Here is a 23,247-nt window from a genome sequence, read left to right as displayed (position 1 = left end):
AAAAATGACAAACTTGACGAAAATATGAAATATCCCTCAATATATTATTGAAATTAGACAATATATTGTCAAAATTTTCGCAGAAGATAAAATTTAAGGAAAATTTTACCCAGAAAACTGAACCGTGTAAACTGTGCAAATGTAATGTAGTACCAATTAAAGTAATGGCAAGGAAACCAGCTGTTATGTCATTTTAACCAAGTTTTTCTGGCTTTTTGCCCAAATTCTGTCAAGGACTACGCTCACATTAAATTGTGCACATGGAACGTCATATCCATTAAATCTTCTGAAGCAACATTACTCCCCCATCCGTGCTGTGAGTAAGCCTCTACTATGTTTTCTTACTTTTTGCGCATTGAAGTTTATGAAAATTAACTATTTTACGGTAGTTTTAGTAAAATAATAAATTCGAATTCAACCAAAAATTTTCTACTGAAGAATTATTTTGGGCTCATTTTATCTTATTTATCCGAAATTGTTTCATGTAAGAGAATTAAATCGAAAATAAAACATATTTTAGCAATTATTTTTAGCAGTTTATTAACTTATTTTGAGCAAGTTTATTCTTAGCTTATTTTCTTGTTTATTTTAGTTTACTTTCAGCCAATGCGTCAACTTGCAATTAAACGACATATTTAGCAAGACAGGTAAATATATTGACAGGTAAAGTATATTGAGTAAGTATTTAGTTCTTATTTTATCAGTTTATATATTGTATTCAGTTTATTAACTTATTTTCAGCAAGTTTATTCTTAGCTTATTTTCTTATTTATTTTGGTTTACTTTCAGCCAAAGTGTCACCTTACAATTAAACGACACATTTAGCAAGACAAGTATATTAGTAAGTATTTAGTTATTATTTTATCTTTTTTATCCAAAATTGTTTCATGCAAGGGAATTGATTCGCAAATAAAACATGTTTTAGCAAGTATTTTCAGCCGTGTATTAACTTATTTTTAGCAAGTATATTCTTAGCTTTTCTTCTTATTTATTTAACTTTTACTTTCAACCCAATCGTCAACTTGTAACTGAACGACATATTTAGCAAGACAAGTATATTGAGTAAGTATTTAGTTCTTATTTTATCTTATTTATCCAAAATTGTTTCATGCAAGAGAATTAATTCGCAAATAAAACATATTTCAGATATTATTTTCGGCAGTTTATTAGCTTATTTTCAGCCAGTTTATTCTTAGCTTATTTTTGTTTATTTTAGTTTACTTTCAGCCAAAGCGTCAACTTTAAAATTAAACGACATATTTAGAAAAACAAGTATTTTCAATAAGTATTTAACTCTATTTTCACTTATTTTTAGACTTTTTAATTATGTTAGCTTTTTTTAGCTAGAAGATTAATTAGCGATTAAATGAAATTTTTAGCTCTGCTTCCTTTGCAAGATCATTTTTAGCTAATTTATTTTAGTTTATAGTTAGCAAGAAAATCAGCAAATAAACCACAAGCATGAAAAAAATTAAATACTTACCGTCTTGATCCGATTCACCAAAAACTCGAATTTTTGCCTGAAAATAAATAGAACTGAAAACAGTTGTAGAAAAATATGAAAAAGTTCAACTCTCAAACAATTTAGGGGCCGCAGATACTAAATTAGTAAAAAAGCAAGCACCAAAGAATTTATTTCCATCCCTCCAAAACCTCAAAAATTTTGTAAAAAGAGAGTTGTTTTCAAACTAGAATTCTTAATAATAATAATAATAATCTTTATTCTTTCCTTTATCACAATGCAATAACATGGGTATCGTCAAACAAAAAAAGAAAATAGAAAAACGCAAAAAGACACAAAATAAAGAACAAACATGATGAACTATCACTTCGATTTGAGGATATTGTCGTTGTAGTGCTGCACGAAGTATGGAACGAAGGAGTTTAAAAATCTTGTCGTTGAGTGTGTAGGCGGGCATTCTAACAGTTCTTTTCCCTCTTTAAAATTTGCCACCCTCGTCTTGTGGGCGTGAGTCACTGAAGTAAACTGAGGCAGGATATCTCGGTGCGTTGGGGACTTCAGGATGTCAACTCCAAACTTCATCAGTGTTTCGTGCCTCCTTTCATCCAGGGTTGGGAGCCTGAGTTCGCTCAAGCTTTCTTCGTAGTTTTTGTAATTTGATCCAACAATTATTTTGCAGGCTCTTGTCTGAATTGTTTCAAGCTGACTTCTGTCTTTCTCTGTGAGCGATGGGTGCCAGACAGGACAGCCATACATGAGTTGTTCTGTCATTCCAAACCTTTTGAGATTTGCAAAGGATTTTAGAAGACCAGCTGCTTTTGCTGTGATCTGGTTGATGTGATCTCCGAACCTAAGATCGTCACTTAGTGTGATGCCGAGTATTTTAACTGATTTCTTTGTTTGGAGAGGTGCAGGTTCGTCAATGCTCTTCTTCTTTAGGAAGTTGACACGCAACACACAGCTTTTCTCAAGACTTAGCTGGAGCTTCACTTGATCAGCTTGATCCCGAAGCTCTGCAACCAGGGGCTCGAGTTGGTCGTGTGTTTGTGGAAGGAATCGTAGTAGACTTATTGAACAGTCGTCTGCGAACTTGTACCTTTGTTTATGTTGTCTCATCAGTCGGTTGATTACAATGACAAATAAGATGGGACCTAGCTTGCTTCCTTGGGCTGCTCCACATGTGATGTCTTGGAAGTTGGATGCTTCCCCGTTTTCAAGTTGTACGCACTGTTGACGACCAGAAAGGAAACTTGCGATGATGCAAAGCAGAAACTGCGAAACCTCAAGGGCACGGACTTCATTGATAACAGTCTCGTGGTCAAGGAGATCGAAAGCTTTCACGAAATCAGAAATTATTATATCAGCAAGGGCCTCCGAAATTTCTAGATGCTCTAGTAGATCATGAAGTAATCTGACCAGATGATGTGTTGTGCTGTGCCCTCGACGAAAACCGAACTGCATAGGGTCGATTTCATGTTCTACTTCTGCTAGTAGCCACTGTAGAATAGTCTTCAAAGACTTTCGAGATGATGGGCGTCTTCGAAATCGGCCTAAGGTCTGACGGTGAGGTCGGTGATGTTTTCTTCGGAATAGGTGTGATATATGCCTTTTTGAACTTATCTGGAAAAACGCCTTCCAGTAGACACTTGTTATACATCATAGCGAATGGCGTGGCCAGGAAGGAGGAGCATGCGTGTATCAGCCTTATAGGAATTTCGCCGGGGTAAGAGGCTTTCCTAATATCTAGGTGTTCGAGTTTTTCTTGGACCTGGGAAACTGTGATGACAGGGATGGTTTCGATCGGACCATTCTGTGGTAAAGTATTGAGGGGAGGCTGTTGGCGGCAAATATTTGAGAAGTGGGCATTAATTATTTCTGCGGTTAAATTCTTTCCTTGCTCGTCCTTCAGAATGGATTTTGACTTCTGCTGTCCCATTAACTTCCGTACCGTTGTGTGGAACTTCCTTGGATCACTGGCTGACAACAAATATTTGGTGTCCATACAGACGCCTAGCTTGCTTTAGTAGTCTCACTACTATATTTCTCTTCCGTTTATATTCATAACAATGGGGCTTTGTCTTGTAAAACATGTCTCGCTCTCTCATTGCAGCTTTTATGTCCGGGTTAACCCATGGTTTGCTCTGTGGCTTAATTGTAACTCGCCTCTCAGGGAAGAATCGTTCGTACTCTCGAGACGTTTTCTCATAGAAGAGTTCGGTCACGCTGTTTGCATTTCCGTCTTTGAAAAGGCGGAACCAGCATACCGAGTTGAGCCATTCTCTGTAGCCAATTATGCCTTCCTCTGTGAGCGGACGGTAAGTGAACTGGGTTGGTTTACTAGGTTCCACTGTTGACTTTGGTCGCAATAGAACAGTTGCGTGGTCGCTGGTTGAGAGTGGTGCTTCCGTCGAGGGATCTAAGTAGAAATCACCAAGTGTAGTGAAGATCAAATCGAGGGTGTTTTCTCCTCTTGTTTTTACATTAACTATTTGACGAAGGGCTGTAGAGCTCTCGATCCAGTTCGGCTTCAGGTCGTTGAAGTCCCCGCAAAGAAAGATTCCAGCATATGGGTATTTAGTTCTGATGAGGTCACAGCTTTGTTGGAGATATTCCACTAGTTGTCGCCGGTATGGTCCTCTTGGAGGGAAATATACTGTGGCATATATCAGTGACGACACTTGACAAGGTAGGCCTTTTGGTCGTGCCCAAAGCCATGAAACTTCGATGTCATGGGTTTTTGGCACTGAGACATCCAGGATCCTGTGAGGCATGTTTTCTTTGCAGTAGAAACCGACACCGCCACCGTGCGTCATAGGCTCACCTGATGCGCTGCAGCGTGGGGATATGTAACAGGAGTACCCGTCGATAATGGCCAAAGCCGAAGACGAAATCCATGTTTCTGTCATACACATGACGTCAATGTTGCGTTTCCTTAAGAAAACTTCCATATCTTCTGTCTTGTTGTTGAGAGAGCGAACATTCGACAGGGCTATTGTTGGAAAGCGGTAAGTTTGGGTTGGATCGTATTAAAAACTGTTTTCTTTTTCCCTCTTTCCAGATTGCAGGAAGAAGAATCAGGAGTCTCTAGACTTAGACCCTGAGTATTTATTGAGGCGGAGGTGGTGATGATGCATTTTGGATTTGTTTTGATTTGCTGTGGACAGGCGAGTCCCTTTCCGGGTAGAAGGTTATTTGACAGAGTCGATTTGGTTTGGGATTTACCTGTTTTCCTCCCCTTTTTGCAGGTTGTCGTGGTGATTGTCAGATGGGCTCCTCAAGTTGCAGAACGCTGGGCTGGAGCTTTGTTGGTCTTGCTTCCCATTTGACAGATTATATGGTGGAGGTATGTTTCTGTAGAATTGGCACCAAGAAGGCGACAGCTCAGATAACGGTGGGTTGCGGATTCCTGGCCTTTTCATAGTTATTATTTGTAGAGTTGATGGTTGATGGTCTTACATAACGTTACTGGCGTGAACTTGAAAATTAAAATAAGGTTTCCAAACTAAGCAGGTCAATTACCGCTATTACTAACAACCCACCGCGACACCAAGCCACCTGAGGCCGACACAGCTACGCACGCTCCACCTCCATCTCAATCTATTTAAAAGTCTTCCTGTTTGCAGCCTCCAAAGAAGTTCCCGCCTCCCTTGAATCCATCCTCACGACATTCATCCACCCCATTCGTGGACAACCTGCTTTTTCTTCGGCTTTAAACGGTTGGCCATCAAAGAAGAAATTTGGCAATCTGTCGTCCTTCATCCACAGGACTGTCTTAGCCATCTCAATCTTTCTTTTATTATAGCTCTAGAAAGTGGGACTGAACCACATTTGTGTCAAAGCTTACTGTTTGACATACGGTGAGTCAGATAGGTACCCAAAACAATTGGTTGGCAATTTCTCTAGAAAACATCTAGCAAATCTTCCTCCCTTTTTCGGAAGGCCCCGGCTTCAGAACCATGCTTGACCACTGTCATCATTGGAGCTTTCAATTTTCTAGTCTTGGTTCACAGACTTAACTTCTAATTCTTCCAAATTTTTTTAGCTGTGAAAAAACACCCTAGGCCTTGACTATCCTATTTTGACATCTTCACTACACCCACCATCTTTACTAACAATATTACCTAGGTAAGTGAACCAGTTATAAACAAAATAGCGTAAAAATGAGCTGTAATTTACAAATATTTTTAAGCTGGTAAAAAAAATATTTTAAGACTTAAAGCTTTTTTTGTCTTTTTCAGAGATACAACGTATCTAGCATAAAATACATGTCAATGGATTTTGCTTGTTAAAGAGAATAAGTCGCAGGCATATGTAAATAAGTTGAAGTAAGCATATGTCACAGGGTAATAATACCCCACAAAACTAGGGTTTTGAGCCAAATCCGAGATGTTCCATGAAATCACTAGCCATTATCATTATCCTCTGACGTTTCTTGTATTTTTTTTTCTTTTTCCCAACGCGACATTTTTGTGATAGACGAGTGAATCCTAAGAAATGCACACTCGTATCGTTAACCAAAGGACAGTAAAAATTATAGACATACGTCACCAGTGAACTTCTTTCAGAGAGTGAGATATTTATCGACAGAAATGGAAATTTGAAATGTGTCAATTAGGGTTATGACTTGTGTACCCACCTCTTTACTACGAAACACGGCACATAATATTTTAATTTCCGCATGTAATACTGAAGAAAGATTATATAAAAAAAAAATCCTCACCTGAAACCGTTTTTCATGAGATAAAATTTTTCGATCTTTAGCTTGGAGCCGCAAAAGGTCAATTATAAAGTCACCTATTGTTTCGCAAAGACTTTGTTAATTTTGGGCTATTCAATTTTCAAGGTGTCACCATTAATGCTAGTGTTATTTATAAGTAATATTACGTCCGAATCAGAAAGCAACCCCACATTTTCCTTACTTCCTGATAACATCACAGTTGAAAACATACAAGAGTTTAGAAAATACTTATAAATCTTGATCCCAAGAACCCAAGCTATCCCCTTGAGATCCTAGAAAATTGGATCAAAGAGTGTGGAGATGTAATAAGCTTCTTGCTATCAGCCATTTTTGACCAATGTTATTCTAACGGCACATTTTCACGTATTTTTAACAGCGCTTTTATTTCTCCAATTCTTAAAATAAACGGCTCAAGTTCTACGATCCGTTCGTCAAACGACCTTAGTTGTAAGAGAAAGCCCACCTTTCTTCAGGTTTGAAAAAATTTCTACACGATTTTCTTTGCAACAGATGTAAAAAATAATATTCATCCAAATCAACTTGGCTTCCGGCCATAGTTCATTCCACTACACTGTCTTAATGTGTAATGTAAGAACAAGAACAAGAACAAGAAGAATTAATTTCTTAGACAAACAAAACAGAGGAACAAAATATATAATAAATGATCAGACATTAACCTCTAGGGGGTCTGTGCGGCTAAAATATGCAATATATGCTATAATGTCCTTCATAAGAAACAAATTTAATAAATTAGAAAATATATATATATATATATATATATATATATATATATATATATATATATATATATATATATATATATATATATATATATATATATATATATATATATATATATATATATATATATATAATCGTTGTAATCCTTCTTAGCCTAGCGAATACATAAACTTCCCAGCTTAAAAAAATTAGTACAACCTAATGAGTTCAAGAAATATTTATTGTTTCCTCACATGAAAACGCAAGTCCATATGGAATTCAAGTGTCACAAAAAATCAGACACCAACAATTGACAATATTCAAAAAAGCTCTTTAAAAATCTTTCTTGGCTTTTCCTTTATTATAATAAGCTTAGAACTGATATACCTAAATTCCCTCTTATTGTCATATTCTTCCTCCCTACCCAGATAATTTAGAAATTAAATACTGCATTAGAATAACTAGGAAGAACAGGCTTTTACTTCAAAGCATTTTCACTTCGGCAAGAAAAAACAGTTCATTGGTGCAATATTTTATTTGCCATTTTTTACCCCCTGTGCCTTAACCCCTATTTTATCTAAATGTTTTGAACCAAGAATCATTTATATGTTTGAATCATATATATAGTCTTATCATGTTTTATTACTTAATGTTTTATTATTTTATGTTTTATTATGTTTTATGTTTTATTACATTATTATGTTTTATTATATTTATGTTTATTACATAAAATATTACATTATGTTTTTATTATATTATGTTTTACTTATGTTTATGTTTTATTACTTATTATGTTTTTATTACTCTTTTATGTTTGATTTTTGTTGTTGCTGTTTCTGAGGCTTTTCTTTTCTTCTTTTTTTATACGCTGTTGTTAGCTTTGAGCTATTAAAGCACACAATAGAATGATTGGAATAAAAACCTAATAGAACACACATAAATAGAATATAACATTAATACAATAAACAAAAACAAACGTGGATAGAATAACAGAACATATAGAATACAAAATTTAAAAAAGACAACAATACAACAAATATGCTCCATTCTGATCTCTCTCACGCTCGAGGAAAACATTTTTGAATGTCAAAGGTCAAATGGAAACCACGGAGTAATTTCCTGTGCTCCCGTTGTTTTTAGAATAGTAAAGTGAAAGTACGTCAAGTCCATGAAAGTCCAAAACGATTTTGGACTTTACCACATAATTTAACTCAGATTTGTTTACTCAGGAGGTTCTTCAGGAAATTTACTTCAGGAAATAATTATCAGGAAATTTGTTTTCTTCAGGTGTTTGCTCAGTTTGTTTTCTTCACCACATAATTTTACTCAGATCTGTTTACTCAGGAGGTTCTTCAGGAAATTTACTTCAGTAAATTATTATCAGGAAATTTGTTTTCTTCAGGAAATTGGGAAAGTTTACTCAGGAACTCTTGTTTATATAAGCCATTTAAATTCATTAGGGCAAATCACCATCTGAGACAAGGATGCTGCGAAAATTACAAAAAAGAGAGGGGTGAAAATTTCAGCAGTCTCTAAAAACTATAGGTACGTTTAATTTATGTAGACAGCCAAAAAGGCAACATTCCATCATTATTTTTTTTTATTCTTTTGATAGCCTTATTCAGGCTACCAATCAAAGCTCGAATACAGCTAGTTTTGGTAAGTTTCGGCTCAATAGTAACCGAAACACTAAAAAAACAGATGATATCTATAGATACATCAAAAGAAACGGCTTACTATGCTGATTCCAAATATATAGGATTCATCAAGTTCAGTGTTGCCCATCACAAGCTACAATCCTGAGAAAATTTACCTGATTTTCGAAAAAGAGGGGAAACATCCTCTAAAAGTCAAGGAATCTTAATGAAAATTACACCATCAGATTCAAACTGATGGTCCTAGAAGATCGAGAGAGTGTGCATTCTAACGGAAATGAAAAGTACTAGTGCCCTTTTTAAGTGACAAAAAAGATTGAAGGGCAACTAGCCCCACGCCCACGCTCCCTTTGTCCCCGAAGTCTTCTGATCAGTATAGTTGAAAGGCCCAATAACTATGCCTTTAGGAGTAACATGACCCCAGAGTCCGTAGGGAAAGAGCTGTGAGTTGAAAATTTGTCCATTGCTTGCGGATAGTTGGGAAGTATACAGACGTTTTTCGGGGTGTTGACAGAAATTATTTCTATATGAAGGGGTTGCCCACGTACTCAATACACTACTCTTCACGCTAAAGTTGGACAGTTTGTCCAATTTTTTTCATAACGACTTCTGAAACACAAGGGCCGTTTAATTAGAATAGGAAGCGTTTTTTTTTTAAAGTGCTAAAAACTTTAGCGTGAAGAGCGAGGTATTGAAGAGAAGGGCATATACCCCTTCATATACGGAATAATTTCTGTTTATTTTAAGTTTTAACGACTTTCAGTTGAAAAAACTTTTTTTTTTATTTATTAAGTAAATAAAAAGCGAAATGATTTACCTGTAAGTATAGAGTATCAAAAGACGGTAGAAGTAACCAGCCAGAATTCCGAATCGCATTTTCTGCCTTGCGCAATGAACTGACAATATTGTAAAACGTAATGCAGTCATACTGCGTCAGCGATCTGTAACGAATTAAAATCATAAGCAATAGGACTAAAATAAACAAAAACCCAAACGAATGAATTTTTGTATTAAATAGTTAAAAACAATTTTCGATAGTAATCTATCCATATAAGTATTATGATCGACAATTTACGCTTGAAATTTTATATTATTGACCACAACTATGACAACTTCTCTGTAATCGAATAACTTACACTGGTTATTTACTTTATAAATAAAGCATATTTCCCTTTATTACTTTACTGTTATAATTAGTGCAATGTTGACTTCATTTGTTCCTTACGATGTAACAGCATAATATACGATACACATAAGTAACAGCATAATATACGATAACAGCATAAGTAAATAAAAACACAAAATAAGATAAACATAAGAATGTACTGCAGACAAACTCTAAGGCTGCAGTAATTTTTCGTAGCTATTGTAAAAAGTCATAAAAAGAACTTATTAATTTTTGCAATGATTTGAACTGAGATTTTTTTTTCCGCGAAGATCTACTACATGAAAATACAAAATGCCATGGGCTATAGAAAATGAAGTTTCCAGTTACAGCCTTAGAAGTCTGAAGCTTTAGAATTGTTTCTTTGTTTAGGAGCAAGCAAATTTTTTAATCCCGTTGGGACCATCACTTCTTAACATCAGAAGCTTTTCCTATTTAAGGAAGGTGTTGGAGATAGCAACCTTCAATCCCTTAAGCACTTCCGTGGTTGCTTCAGTTTCGATGAAGAAGATCTTCAAATAGCATATGATCAATTCTCCATCCCTCTCTGACCAGTGGCAATGACCAGTGAGCAACCTTCAATCTCTTAAGCATTTCCGTAGTTGCTTCAGTTTCGATGAAGAAGGTCTTCAAATAGCATATGACCAATTCTCCATTCCTCTCTGACCAGTGGCAATGACCAGTGAGCAACCTTCAATTTCTTAAGCATTTACGTAGTTGCTTCAGTTTCGATGAAGAAGGTCTTCAAATACCATATGACCAATTCTCCATTCCTCTCTGACCAGTGGCATGTCATTGACAGGAACTCTTTTAACTCCTTCGGCGTCAGTTACTTAATCGTACAATAGAACCAAATTGTTTTCCAATAAATGTTTATAAAAGAGGGATATAATCCTTCAGCAAGTAGACAACTGATTTGTGTTCTGCCAAGACTGAACTATTTTGACTCGTCAAATAACAGGAACACTCATCAAATAGTTCACAAATTCTATTAAGGGATAAAGCTGATAAATAACAAGCATCTATAACACATCCATAAACATCTATATGCATCTATAAATATCTATATACACCTATAACCATCCATGCATCTGTAAACATCTATAAAGCTTAGACACATCAGCATGTATGATCGGCATCAGCATGAAATAATATCTTTTTATCATGGAATCCCTGTTGTCCTGCTTTCATCAAAGCTAGTAAATAATCCTAACGCTGAGGGAGAATTTGCAGCTTGTTATAGCTCAACCTTACTTTATGCTTTTACGCTTTATACTTTTACGCTTTTTACTTTATACTTTTACTCTATATACGCTTTTTACTTTATACTTTTACGCTTTATACGCTTTTTATTTTATACTTTTACGCTTTATACGCTTTTTATTTTATACTTTTACGCTTTATACGCTTTTTACTTTCTAAACACAAATTTTATAGAAGGAAAGGTCAGCATCCGATTTTACTTCAGTATACCTAACAGAAATCAACTTGTCAGTTGCGTCTTTTACATACAGTCAATAATAGCGGAAAGAGCATTTTCCCATCGACAAACTATATACGGTTGTCAAAACAAAACTAGCTTCAAAAAAAAAGAAGCAAGCCTTAGCTTAGGCATGAAAAACACACTATAGCTATAAGATATGAGGTATAGGTGTACGATAGGTATAAGCACAAACTGGGAAGAAAAGGAATCTAACTTCGTTAAAATTAAGATACTAATTCTTATCTAGGGAGATCTAGCAAAACAAAAAAGTTATGTAGCATGAAAATAGGCTAACTCAGAAATACACTATGACAACAAGAGAGACAGGAAGAAGAAAGGAAGATAATCGATCCTGCTAAAGATAGGCAGCCTTTTTTTAATCCACCCCCTTAACTTGAATAGTAAGAAGAAAACAGAAAAGTAATGTGGCGCACACCTTTCGTTCAAAACGCAGATTTTTGGTCTACAAATTTACAATCTGTTTCAAGTAGTTTGTTTGCCTAAAATTTTCTCCCAATTTCTCGCCATTTTTTTTTTAATTGACCAAATTTCTGACTTTCTGTAGAAAATCTGACTTGGAATGATTTCAATAATTACATTTGAAATTGGGTAACAAATTAAGTTGGCTAATGGGTGGCAGAAGTTTTCTCCACAAAAAAAAATATGAAAATAAGCTGACGTACCTTTTCTAAAAGACAAATAAGAGCGTGCATCTTTCATAATCTATACATGTCTAATTTTTTCTCTTTTTTTACGGAAATAAAGTCATGAATAACCAGTTTGTTGAAAAATAAACACTGAGAGATAACACTGAGAATAAAGATGAGAATGAGAGAAACACTGAGAATAAAACTTGAGAAGACGGGGAGGAATCAAAATGACAAAAACTGAAATGAAATACAAAACCTAGGGTTAAAAAATTGATTCAAATGTCTGGAAAAAGAACTCCCTCCTTGAATTACTTTGCAAATACTTTAAAAATTAAAAATGTAATCTGATTTTTCTCGCATAAACAGTTTTGTGGAGGGATCTTTTAAGGTCTTCGATAGTGAATTAAGTAATTTTCTGTATTTCTTTTACGATTATGCGACAACAACGCTAGAATCAATTTAAACTCTGTATACACAAATTTACCAAAAAATCCAAGTTTAAGATCATTGCTAACAAATCTTTTCTGTTTCTGGTTTAAACTTAGCACCATGTATGGTGCTGGTGCAACATGGTGCTTAGCATATGGCGAATATTACTAAACAATTAAGTTATTAACTCAAACGTGAAACAGATTCACCTTTCCTGAGAAGCGTTGGGAACTTACATTTCTTTTTGTAAGCGAGCCTTTCAAAAGTCTATAAAATAAACAGCAACGAAAATTCGAAAAGAAGAAAATTACGTACTTGTATGATAAACGCCCTACCGCTCAAGCTATTCATTCATTGACGCATTATAGAACCGGTTTTCTTTTTAATGTTTCTTTCAGCTTAGCGTGAGACAAGACAAAGGGAAGTGACAGAATAGATGAAAAGTATATAATGTGGGTTGTATATTTGCATCTTGGGGGGAGGGATAAAGTATTTGGACACTGTGAAGTTAGAAAACCATTCTTACCAAATAATATACAGAATAAGTGTATCTAATACATTAAGCATGCAGACCCGCTACACTTTGCCCAACCCCCTACCCCTATTGTGCAAATATATAGCCCAAATTTGTTTCTAAAGTATTATATTTTTTATCTTACTTTAGTATTTTTCATTAGGATTGAGCATCAGAGAAATATATTAGAAGAACATTAGGTAGGGCTTATATCATACAAGTACCAAAAATTTTCCTGGTTCTAATATTCCTGAACGAAACATCCAGCAAAAAAAATCAGGATCTGTTAGTGTTTTCGAATGAGTTTGAGCATGAATTAGCTATCTATTCAGCATTGTTTGAACTTTTATAAGTAGGGAGCAACTAACCAAAACTCTAATAAAAGAAATTTTGATAACAACTAACATCAAGAGAATTGGTTTTTTTTTTATTCAATTCCAAATATGTAAAATTCATTAAGCTTTATGTTATCCAGCCAAAGCTACTAACCTGGTATTGACAAAATTAAATCAAAGAATCAGCTTTTTATGGTAATTAATAAAAAACATTAATCAAAATGAATCGTTGCATATCAGGGATTATAGTGCTTGTTGCGGAACGGTACTGTCTGTTTTTACTTTTGGATGTGCGAAGGGATACCCAAAGGAGTCCGAACTGGTTTCTTTTCTTTGTTTTTTTTTATTATGATTTATTTTATTTATCTACAAAAAGTTGATGTATTTCAAAGCACTTTCCATTTGAGTTAACACATATCTTTTATTCCACTATTCGAAACATTTCAGATTTTTTTTTTTTTTTTTTTTTTTTTTTTTTTTTTTTTTTTTTTTTTTTTTAGTTCACCAGTGTTTGCAAAATATTTTCCTTTTCATTAGCAGAAACAAAAAAAAAGTTGTATTATAATTAAAAATACAGCTTTGTATCATTATCGATTTTCAGTCAAGAATTGAAAAAACGAAATTGCTTAACCAATGTGACTTAACAAATGTCGTTTCTGAAATCAATAGCTTGTATACGTAACTAGGTAGGTAAATGAAAATTCATGCTTCATTAATTTACTAAGCTACGATCAGGTACTTTAACACTAAATTCCTTTAAAAATTAATCAATCTGACTTTTGAAACGGCTCAACTGTTTTCCATTTTCAGTTTCAGATGCAGAAAAAACAATTAAAAAATATATCTGATGCACAGTCATTGCCAAGTTCACTGATACTAGGCCATTTAAAAATTATACTGGACTTTTTAATACTTTCTAAGATTTCAAAGTATGGAATTCGAAAGAAAGACTATGGTTATAAACACAATAGAAAGCACTTCGTATAAACGATGTCGCATATGTCATGTAAGACTTCTTATCATCGCTAAGTTCGAAGCTACTTACACCAATATCGTCCTTAAAGTCTTTAGGTCTGCCACTAATTGTCGCGTTTTTGAGCTTAGCTGGTGCCACACCGGTTCTAGCTGTAGCTGCAATATTTTATGAAACGATTTTGACAACGCTGCTTCGACAGAAATATCTTCGAGGTCAAGCTATAAAAATTAGTATTATTAGGGAACTTCAGGTAAAACTGGGTCTTTGAAAGCATACAAAAGAATTACTCCAATCTTTTCATCAATACAAATTGTGATGTCTTTAAAATTCACCAAGTCTTCCCAAAGAGGATTCACCCCAAAAAATCAGTCTTCCAATTTCAGATACGAAAAATCATCAAACGAACAAACTTCAGATTATCAAATGCAGAATCAAACAATAAAATATCAAAACCAAGTGTCAAAACAAATAAACACAATAAACAAACTCATCCCTCTAATGAGAAAGCCTAAGGCCGTCATTGTCTTATTCACTAAATATGCTGCTTGTCATGACGCAGCACTGAGCACAACATGTACAAGTTCGGGTAACAACTCCATAAATAGGAGAGGTGACTGGACACGAGCTTCTTTTCATCTAGGTTGTGTCTAAATCCCCCACCATCCACCATCTCAGTACATTCTTTGCAAAGTTGTGCTAAAAACTTCAAAAGGTCAAACATTGGGGTATTTTTTTATTTCCTTTTCTTAGTCATATTGAAAATATCACATCTGCAGACAGTTCTAGAACTTCCAATTTGCCCTATTCTACCTTAGATTCACCTTGTTTGGAATTCGTCTTACCTTGATAAGTAGGAATGCAATAAAATACCATAAATCCAAGTAGGTGGAGTTTTCAATGAAGAATCCTACTTTTACAATTGAAGGAAAAACTTAAGTAGGTACTAAAAAAGGTCATTAGCAAACAGCCTTAATTTCCCGTTGATTCTTCTGGAATGATTTCAAGAGGGGTAGGGGTCCCTTTAACGTATGCAAGCTTACACAATGCAAAATCTAAGACTAATATTATTTAGTTACGTCATTCTGATTTCATCCCCATAACGTGGTAAGAGCAGGTAACGGATAAGAACGTGACAGTAACGGGTAAGACTAATATTATTTAGTTACGTCATTCCGATTTCATCACCATATTGAATTTTATTTTGGAAAGGGTATATTCCATTGGCATTAGACTGAACTGAAATAAAAGCCCATAGATCACAAAACTGTGCCAGAAGCAGGGTGAATCGAAACGTTTGAAAGTCAATCCATATATCAAATCCATAGATCACAATCACCATAGATCACAATCACTGTGATCACCATAGATCACAGTGAGCCCATAGATCACAAAACTGTGCCAGAAGCAGGGTGAATCGAAACGTTTGAAAGTCAATCCATATATCAAATCCATAGATCACAATCACCATAGATCGTAATCACTGTGATCACCATAGATCACAGTGAGCCCATAGATCACAAAACTGTGCCAGAAGCAGGGTGAATCGAAACGTTTGAAAGTCAATCCATATATCAAATCCATAGATCACAATCACCATAGATCACAATCACTGTGATCACCATAGATCACAGTGAGTCCATAGATCACAAAACTGTGCCAGAAGCAGGGTGAATCCAAACGTTTGAAAGTCAATCCATATATCAAATTTTTTTTTAAATCTACAGATCATTTATGCTAATTAATTTATTTGAGCTCTTATGAAATGAATTTACTTACGGATGGATTGGTCTTCTTAAGCTCTTTTGTGGAGTAGTGTATGAGATCCAGGCAAGCTGTTTGGATAGACAACATGGCAGGCGTCTGCTTCAATTGCAATTCAATAACTTCCGGCTGAAAGAACAAAATTTAAAGAGTAACAAGGACAAAAAAGGCATATTAAATAGGGTGTAGAATAAGGTTAAATGCTTCAAAATTGTTTAGGACACCATTGGAACAATTCATTCATTTTACATTTTTCAAAACTATAATATACATGGTCTCTGCCACAGTTACCACGGTTTGAGGAGTCTTTAGAGGATTCAAAGGGAACGGAGCATCGGGAGGGCTTAACAACTGGGCTTTTGAAGTCAACAAAAACGTGGTAAGGAGAGCGGCATCTATGGCAACGTCACGGAACGAAATGATACTCAAAAACACGCAAAAATTCATAGCCGACTTTCAACTCAGTTTTAATGGCATTAATCTTAAATGCAAAATCAAGAAACGAAATTCTGACTGCATGAGATGCTCCAAGTTGTACTGCATCACAGACACCGGGACTGTCACTAATGCAAGAGGTACCCTCATCAGTACCTAAGCCTTTTAATAAACAAAAATATTTCTTTTCTATAAGTTTTGCTTTAGAGCTCACTAAACCGAAACCATAGCCTTGCAAAAGTCGATCGGAACGGAATGCATAGGAAACACTAATAGTCTGTTAATAAAAATAGCTTGTAACACTACATGATAAGGTATAGATATTTACCCAATGGGCACTAAATGATAAGGTATATATATTTACCCAATGGGCTATTACTGGAAAATATTTGAAATCTTCTATCAGCAAGACTTGTGCATCCTAGCATTTGTGCATACCAAGGGCTTCAATTCACTGCAATATAGGGGAGAGGAAGAACAAATTATATTTTTATAGCGAAGGGGGTGAGGGCAATTTTTTTTTTCCGTTTTGTTTTAAAAACACCAAAAAATATGTTTTTTAATACAAAAAAGGGTACTTTTAAAAGAGAATTCTTAAAGAGAAAGGCATTTTCAAAATCTAGAGGTGGAATCAGGGGTAAAAAAAATCTAGGGGCACAAAACATCCTGGAGGAAACTGGTCTTCCTTCCCTACAAGATGTACTTGGGTCAACCTGGATATGTCTAAAAGCTTAGATTCGTTTGTCTTAAAGCTATTTTATTGATCATAAAATAGAATAGTTATAAAATATTTTTTAAACCATAAATCTAACCTATTCTATAGCATATATTAAAAAAAAATTTAATCTAAACAGCGAAATATAATCGCTCTATATATTTGCGCACTAGGGCAGGGGGTGTCCCCTAATAATAGTGTATTACTAGTATTAGTATTAGCAGTTAGTATTTTAGAATTTAGTTAGTAATTGTAGTAAGCCATAATAGTATTTGCATTGTGCCTTTTCGGTCTAGTTCAATGTCCCCTCCTCATGCCCTGATACCTTTCAACTTAATACTCTAGGCCGTTTCTAAGATATTGCTGGTTCATCCTGTTGATAACCTGTATGCACATAATGTGTTTTTATTTAGCAAAGCATTCCCCTCAACAGTCCCTGAAAGTGCGGCATTAATACCATTAGCCTTGGTACTACTAGTACTAAAAGCAGTCAGTAGTACTACTACTAGTAGTATGTACATAGTGCATTTTTATTTTTTCAACATACCCCTGAACACGCGCAGAAAGTTTCAATCTAATACTCTAAGTCATTCTTGAGATACTGCGGATAGGACCTTTTGACAGTCTGCATACACACAGCATGTCTTAATTTAGTTCAACATACCCCTCAGAATTTAATTCAACATACCCTGAACATTTCTCCTTAATACCCTAAGCTCTGGTAGAAGTGAACATTTGGTTTATGAAAATACCAAAAATGTATATTTCAAAATATGACCCCTCTCCTTCCCTCACCCCAACTGGGACCCACTGTAAGTTACACCCACAGAGAAACAATTTTGTGTCAAAGAAACTTGAGAAATATTTTGTTCTTTTTACTGCTTTAACATTTCTCATATGAGGAACAATCAAGTCGAACTTAACTTTTCATTTATCTTACTTTTGAATCCACTCAGTTTTTGTTTCTTCAAAACAAGAGCTAATCGGACATGTCAACAAAAAAAGTCAAAGATCTAAACCAATTAAATTAAAGCATACTTTTTATCACGGAATTACAGGGAATTAATTATTCTTTTTCTTTTTCGTTAGACGTCATAAAATGTCAATACTAATTTACTTCCAAGGTATACGTATGCCACAGCCAAATAAATAAACAGACCAAACTTTAATATTACTCTCGTCTAATATTCCGGGAAAATAATTTGGCTAAAATATCCCCCCCCCCCCCCGAAAAAATCCTTATTTTCTTAATTTTTGGGCAATTCTTGTTCAAATTAAAAAAAAAGAATAAAACAAAAGAAATAATATTAGTAAGATAATGAAAAGAATCCTCCTCTAGGTTTTTTTTTCATTACTTGAGCTTTTTACAAGCTCCGCTTTTCGTTCTTTTTAAGGGCTTAAAATGTTGCAAAAGAGTCGGGGAGAACCAGTTAGGTTTGAGAACTAGGGGTTACTTGGCTTATAGAATACGCGGAGCTACTGACGGGAGCATTAAAGATGCTCTCTATGACTGTTCGCCAATATGAGTTATTTTAATAGAAAGGAGGGGGGTGGAACTGAAGTCCTTAACTTTGGACGGCTCAATGGTCACAAACTATCATCCTGTTCTTACCTTACATTGGTTAAGGCAGTCACTAACATCTTTATGAAATCGGGGCCATAAATATAAATTCCTGACGAACAAACTTCTCATGACGCGATTGACGTGACAAAAACCAGCGGTGAAAGATACTGGTGAACTTGAAAAGGCTTTAATAAAGCCTGTCTGAAAACGAAATTAAAAAAAATATATAGATAAGTAAATTTGGAAATTGATGCTTATAGAAATGAAAAGAGTTCATTGCTGAAATAACAAATGGAAAGACTGGCTAAGACAGTCATTAAGCCTCAGTCTTTCAGTGATTTGAAAAAAAAACAATTTTTCAAATTTATTTAAAATTACATACAAAAAAATGTCGATGCTCAACTGTTGATAGGGAATATTGGCTAAGACGGTTTCTCTATCTGAAAAAGCTTCTTTACGAATTGTTTGAACCTTCTCTCCCCCTCCACAAAAAATTAAATTGTTTGTTTTACCGGAAACTAAAATTACTGTCTTGCCAGTATCGAAAGCAAAATAACAATAAATTATTATTTTCTGGCAAATAAATTGTTTTTAGGCAAAAAAAACTTCTTAGAATATTGGACATCAAATACTTTTTAACAAATTGCTTTTTGTAGATATGTTTCTACGACACTACTACAGAAACGTTAAGATGTTTTGTACCTTTAAATTATGTTTATTGTACCATGTGGAGATCTTGGGTAAACACACATGAAGGGGCTCTGCGCCTAGGACTTCCGAGACTTCGCGTTCTTTTCGTGGTTTTGCTGGAGCAAAGCTAGGGCTTAGTACTGGTTCTTTCCTATGCCACTGATTTCAGTGCGAGTCAATCCGTGAATTTTATAGAAAGTGTTGGTCATAGGCCTTGTTAATGAGGATGAAATTATATTTGGAGAACTATACATGATTCAGAATTGGGCCAAGGTGGATGATTTTGCCTGTCCTTAGGTTAGAACATGCGTTGTGGAAGCTTCAGGGGAATTTTAAGATGTATATCAGAGAGAAATATCTCAGGTTTTCCATCCAGCTTCTGTTTGTTCGAGTAATGGATCCGTTTTCGAGTCGAAAGCTCTGTTGAAGCTGGCAATGAAGCAGACATAAATTTCACACAAGCACCTTGTGTGAACAAGAATTGCGCAATCAGCTTCAGTCCGCATCATTAGAAAATGAAAATTGAATAGCCCCTCCTTCCTCATACCCCTCCCAATTCCAACTCATTTGCAGAGAGGTGGTATGTACCCTGTTTGAACCAGAATTCTGCAATCAGTTTCAGTCTGCATTATTAGAAAATGAAAATTGAATAGCCCCTCCTTCCTCATACCCCTCCCAATTCCAACTCATTTGCAGAGAGGTGGTATGTAGCACCTTGTTTGAACCAGAATTCTGCAATCAGTTTCAGTCTGCATTATTAGAAAATGAAAATTGATTAGCCCCTCCTTCCTCATACCCTTCCCAATTCGAACTCATTTGCAGAGAGGTGGTATGTAGCACCTTGTTTGAACCAGGATAGCTCAATCAATTTCAGTCTGCATTGTTAGAAAATGAAAATTGATTAGCCCCTCGTTCTTCATGCCCCTCCCAACTCCACCTCATTTTCAGAGAGGTGGTATGTAGCACCTTGTTTGAACCAATCATGAAATTAATTTTGATTTCTATTACTGAAGGACTAAAGCAGCCGCAAGACTCCACCAGCACCTCACCCCTTCCATCTTCAACTTTTAACAGAAAGATATCATATTTCTCCTTGTTAAAATCAAAAACAGCCAATGATGTCAACCTACACGATTTGAGCTACAAAATGGTTCATTGGTCCCTCCATCGCCCTAGCAAACATTTTAGCAGAATTTGGGTGTTGCGCCTTATTTGAAATGGACCCATACAAAAAATTTCGCTGTGTATGATTGGAGGCAGCCTCTAATCATATCGTAGTCTCTCCAGAAGCACTTTCACTACCCCACCCTCCGTCATCATCAGTAAAAAATCTTTCAGTAAAAAGATTAAAATGTTTATTTTTTTCATCTGTCTACTTGAAATTTATGGGCCAAGTACATTGGGAGAATGAAACAAAATAATGACGGTTTTCAGAAGCCCACTCTCCTTCTCCAACTTTAAAGAAAGACGGTTATGTCCACTTGAAATTTATAGTGGTAATCGATTCGAGCTAGAGGAAAGACGGAATGGATTTTCACCTTCTTTCCATATTAAAAATGTGAGAATTCTCTTTGAATTTGGCAGGCCAAATACATAAAACATGCAACATAGCCTCAGCTTGCAAATGGTGCATTTTTTTTAATGTCATCTTTTTATAGCACCCCTCACTTTCCATAAAGAATAACAACCAAGTATCAAAGATTATTAAACAAAAAAAAATTATTTAAAAGTACACCAAATTCTAAAAGCTTAGTTCTGACATTAATTTTTTTATTCCTTTAAATATCTTTTAAATATCTGATTCGTCGCTAGTCTTTTTAATCAAGTCATCATGAGATTTTAAAAAACTGTCGAAAAATACAACTAGAGCTTGTCATCGTCATAGTAAGTCATCTGAGTTGTCCTTGAGTTCCACCAAATTTCTGCCTTCTCACAATCCCAAAGTATCCAAACACCAAGATCATCAAGGCTTCATCAATCATTCAACAAAAAGTTATGAACATACAAGTTACACGCTAAAGCACTACGATAGAGAATATGGGAGATTTGACAAAATAATAAGCCTTTGAACAAAATTCGAATACTCTATCTTCAAAAGAATCCTTTCTTATGTAAACATCAAAACTCACTGTGATCCCAAATAATAATGATAATAATAATTTTAATAATATCCGATTAAACCTCTTCAGATTGTTTCTTTTCTTCTAGAATACAAGAACTCCTTCAGTTTCAAAGTGGCCTGTAATCCAAAATAATAATAATTTCGAGATCTTCGCTATGGGTGGGAACATGCATTCTGGTTGCAAATGCATTGTGCTTCAACTTTATCTATGTATTAAATTAAACATAGTAATAGAAATAATGTCAATTTCCGAAACAAAAAATTACCTTGTTCCTTATACGAAAGAGGCGAAGTATAAAAGCCTCTTGTCCAGACTCAACAACCTTATGAGCCTTATACACGAGAATACCAGTAATATGCTCAGAGGGTATTCTATTCAAAAGAAAATCTGTTACAAGGATTCGTGAGCTTGCAAAAATGACTCCTCCATCAAGGTATACCAGTTGCCTTTAAAAAAAATGTATTTAATTCCTAAAATGTGGATGAAAAAAGAGCTGAAAGAAACGAAAATGAGGTAAAGTTCAATTTTGAAGAGGACTTTTATGTATTTCAAAGCTGATAAATCCATACAAAAAACTTATACAAATAAGCATAATAAACAAGCAGATACAAATAAATCAAAAAGAAACTTTCTCTTTTCGGGCCTTTAAAACAGTGGTTTCCAACCTATGGGGCATGCACCACCCCCCCCCCGGAGGTGCGAGACTGTTGCAAGGGGGGCATGTAGCTGTTTCCAAAATATCATTTTCGAATACAAACAAAAAAAGTCGAATAGGTGTCAAAACAATTAATCAGCAGTATACACGATCCAAACGTTTTGAATACGAGTAAAATACGATTTTACCTACTTTGACAAACAAAGCTTTAGAAACTTCATTGCTATTTGTAACATCTTACCTATGTGAAATTGGTTTTTCTACAGTAGTTGTTTTAAAAACAAAGTATCAATCTCGCTTAATGATTGAAAAGGAACTGAGGACCGCGATTTCTACAATAATACCACGATTTGAGAAAATTTGTGCTGAAGAACGAGCTCATTCGTGGCATTAAACTTTTATGTTGCAGTGGTATTTTATATGCTCCTTTTTTTGTTTTGTTATTATATTCCTTATAATAAATATATTAAATTCTTACATAGTGTTGTATATTATTATGTATCCCATTAAATAAATTATAATATCAGTTGAGTATTTAGGAAATTTGATTGTTAGATAAATTAACGGGACGCAACAATTTGTTTTTTAAAGGGGGCGCACCAATTATTTTTTAAGGGGGGGCGGTACAAAAGGTCGGAAACCGCTGCTTTAAACCCTTTAAAATGAAATTACCAATTGCCACTATACCTAGGAGACTTTGATTTAAGGATCCCCAATAGCAGCTCATTATTCTCACCTTTAAACAAATCCCCCTTAGATTTGCCAAGTCATTGCACCTAAAAAGAAAATGTCCCAATAAATCCCTTAAAACACCGTAAAGTGGGCAAATTCATAATCTATTTGGAAAATTATTATACCACCGATTTGTTATAAGTGGTAGAAAATCAGCTCCCACCTACATTCATGTTTTAACATATTTAATTGGTAAATCTAACTTGAAATAGTGCTCTTCATCAAAACTCCCTTTAACACTTATATAGACAAATAAACTAGTCGTAGCCAGCGCCCATTTCTTCGTTTTCAAGCCTAGTCATTAAATTTCTAAGAAAACATATATTAATGGGGCCGAAAACATATATTAATCTCCAAAGCCGTCCATCAAAAACAAGAGCAATAACTTAGAAGAAAAAAAGAAGAAACTTGATAAACATTCAAAATAAAGCTGAATTATAGTCCT

General features: G+C 34.9%; 1 protein-coding gene across 1 annotated transcript in view; it reads right to left on the bottom strand.

Moving 5' to 3' along the window:
* LOC136033301 (DNA repair endonuclease XPF-like) overlaps positions 1–23,247 on the bottom strand; it is a gene marked incomplete in the record, with an annotated part of 109,126 nt that overhangs the window by 62,161 nt on the left and 23,718 nt on the right. Inside the window, 6 exon segments of the mRNA XM_065714072.1 lie at positions 1,484–1,520; positions 9,393–9,516; positions 14,197–14,345; positions 15,904–16,017; positions 18,651–18,803; positions 21,681–21,861. Coding sequence (XP_065570144.1) covers positions 1,484–1,520; positions 9,393–9,516; positions 14,197–14,345; positions 15,904–16,017; positions 18,651–18,803; positions 21,681–21,861 — 758 coding nt within the window.

Source organism: Artemia franciscana, chromosome 11, assembly GCF_032884065.1.
Source record: "Artemia franciscana chromosome 11, ASM3288406v1, whole genome shotgun sequence".
NCBI classification, from domain to species: Eukaryota; Metazoa; Arthropoda; class Branchiopoda; order Anostraca; family Artemiidae; genus Artemia; species Artemia franciscana.
This window is presented reverse-complemented; position numbering and strand designations above follow the sequence as displayed.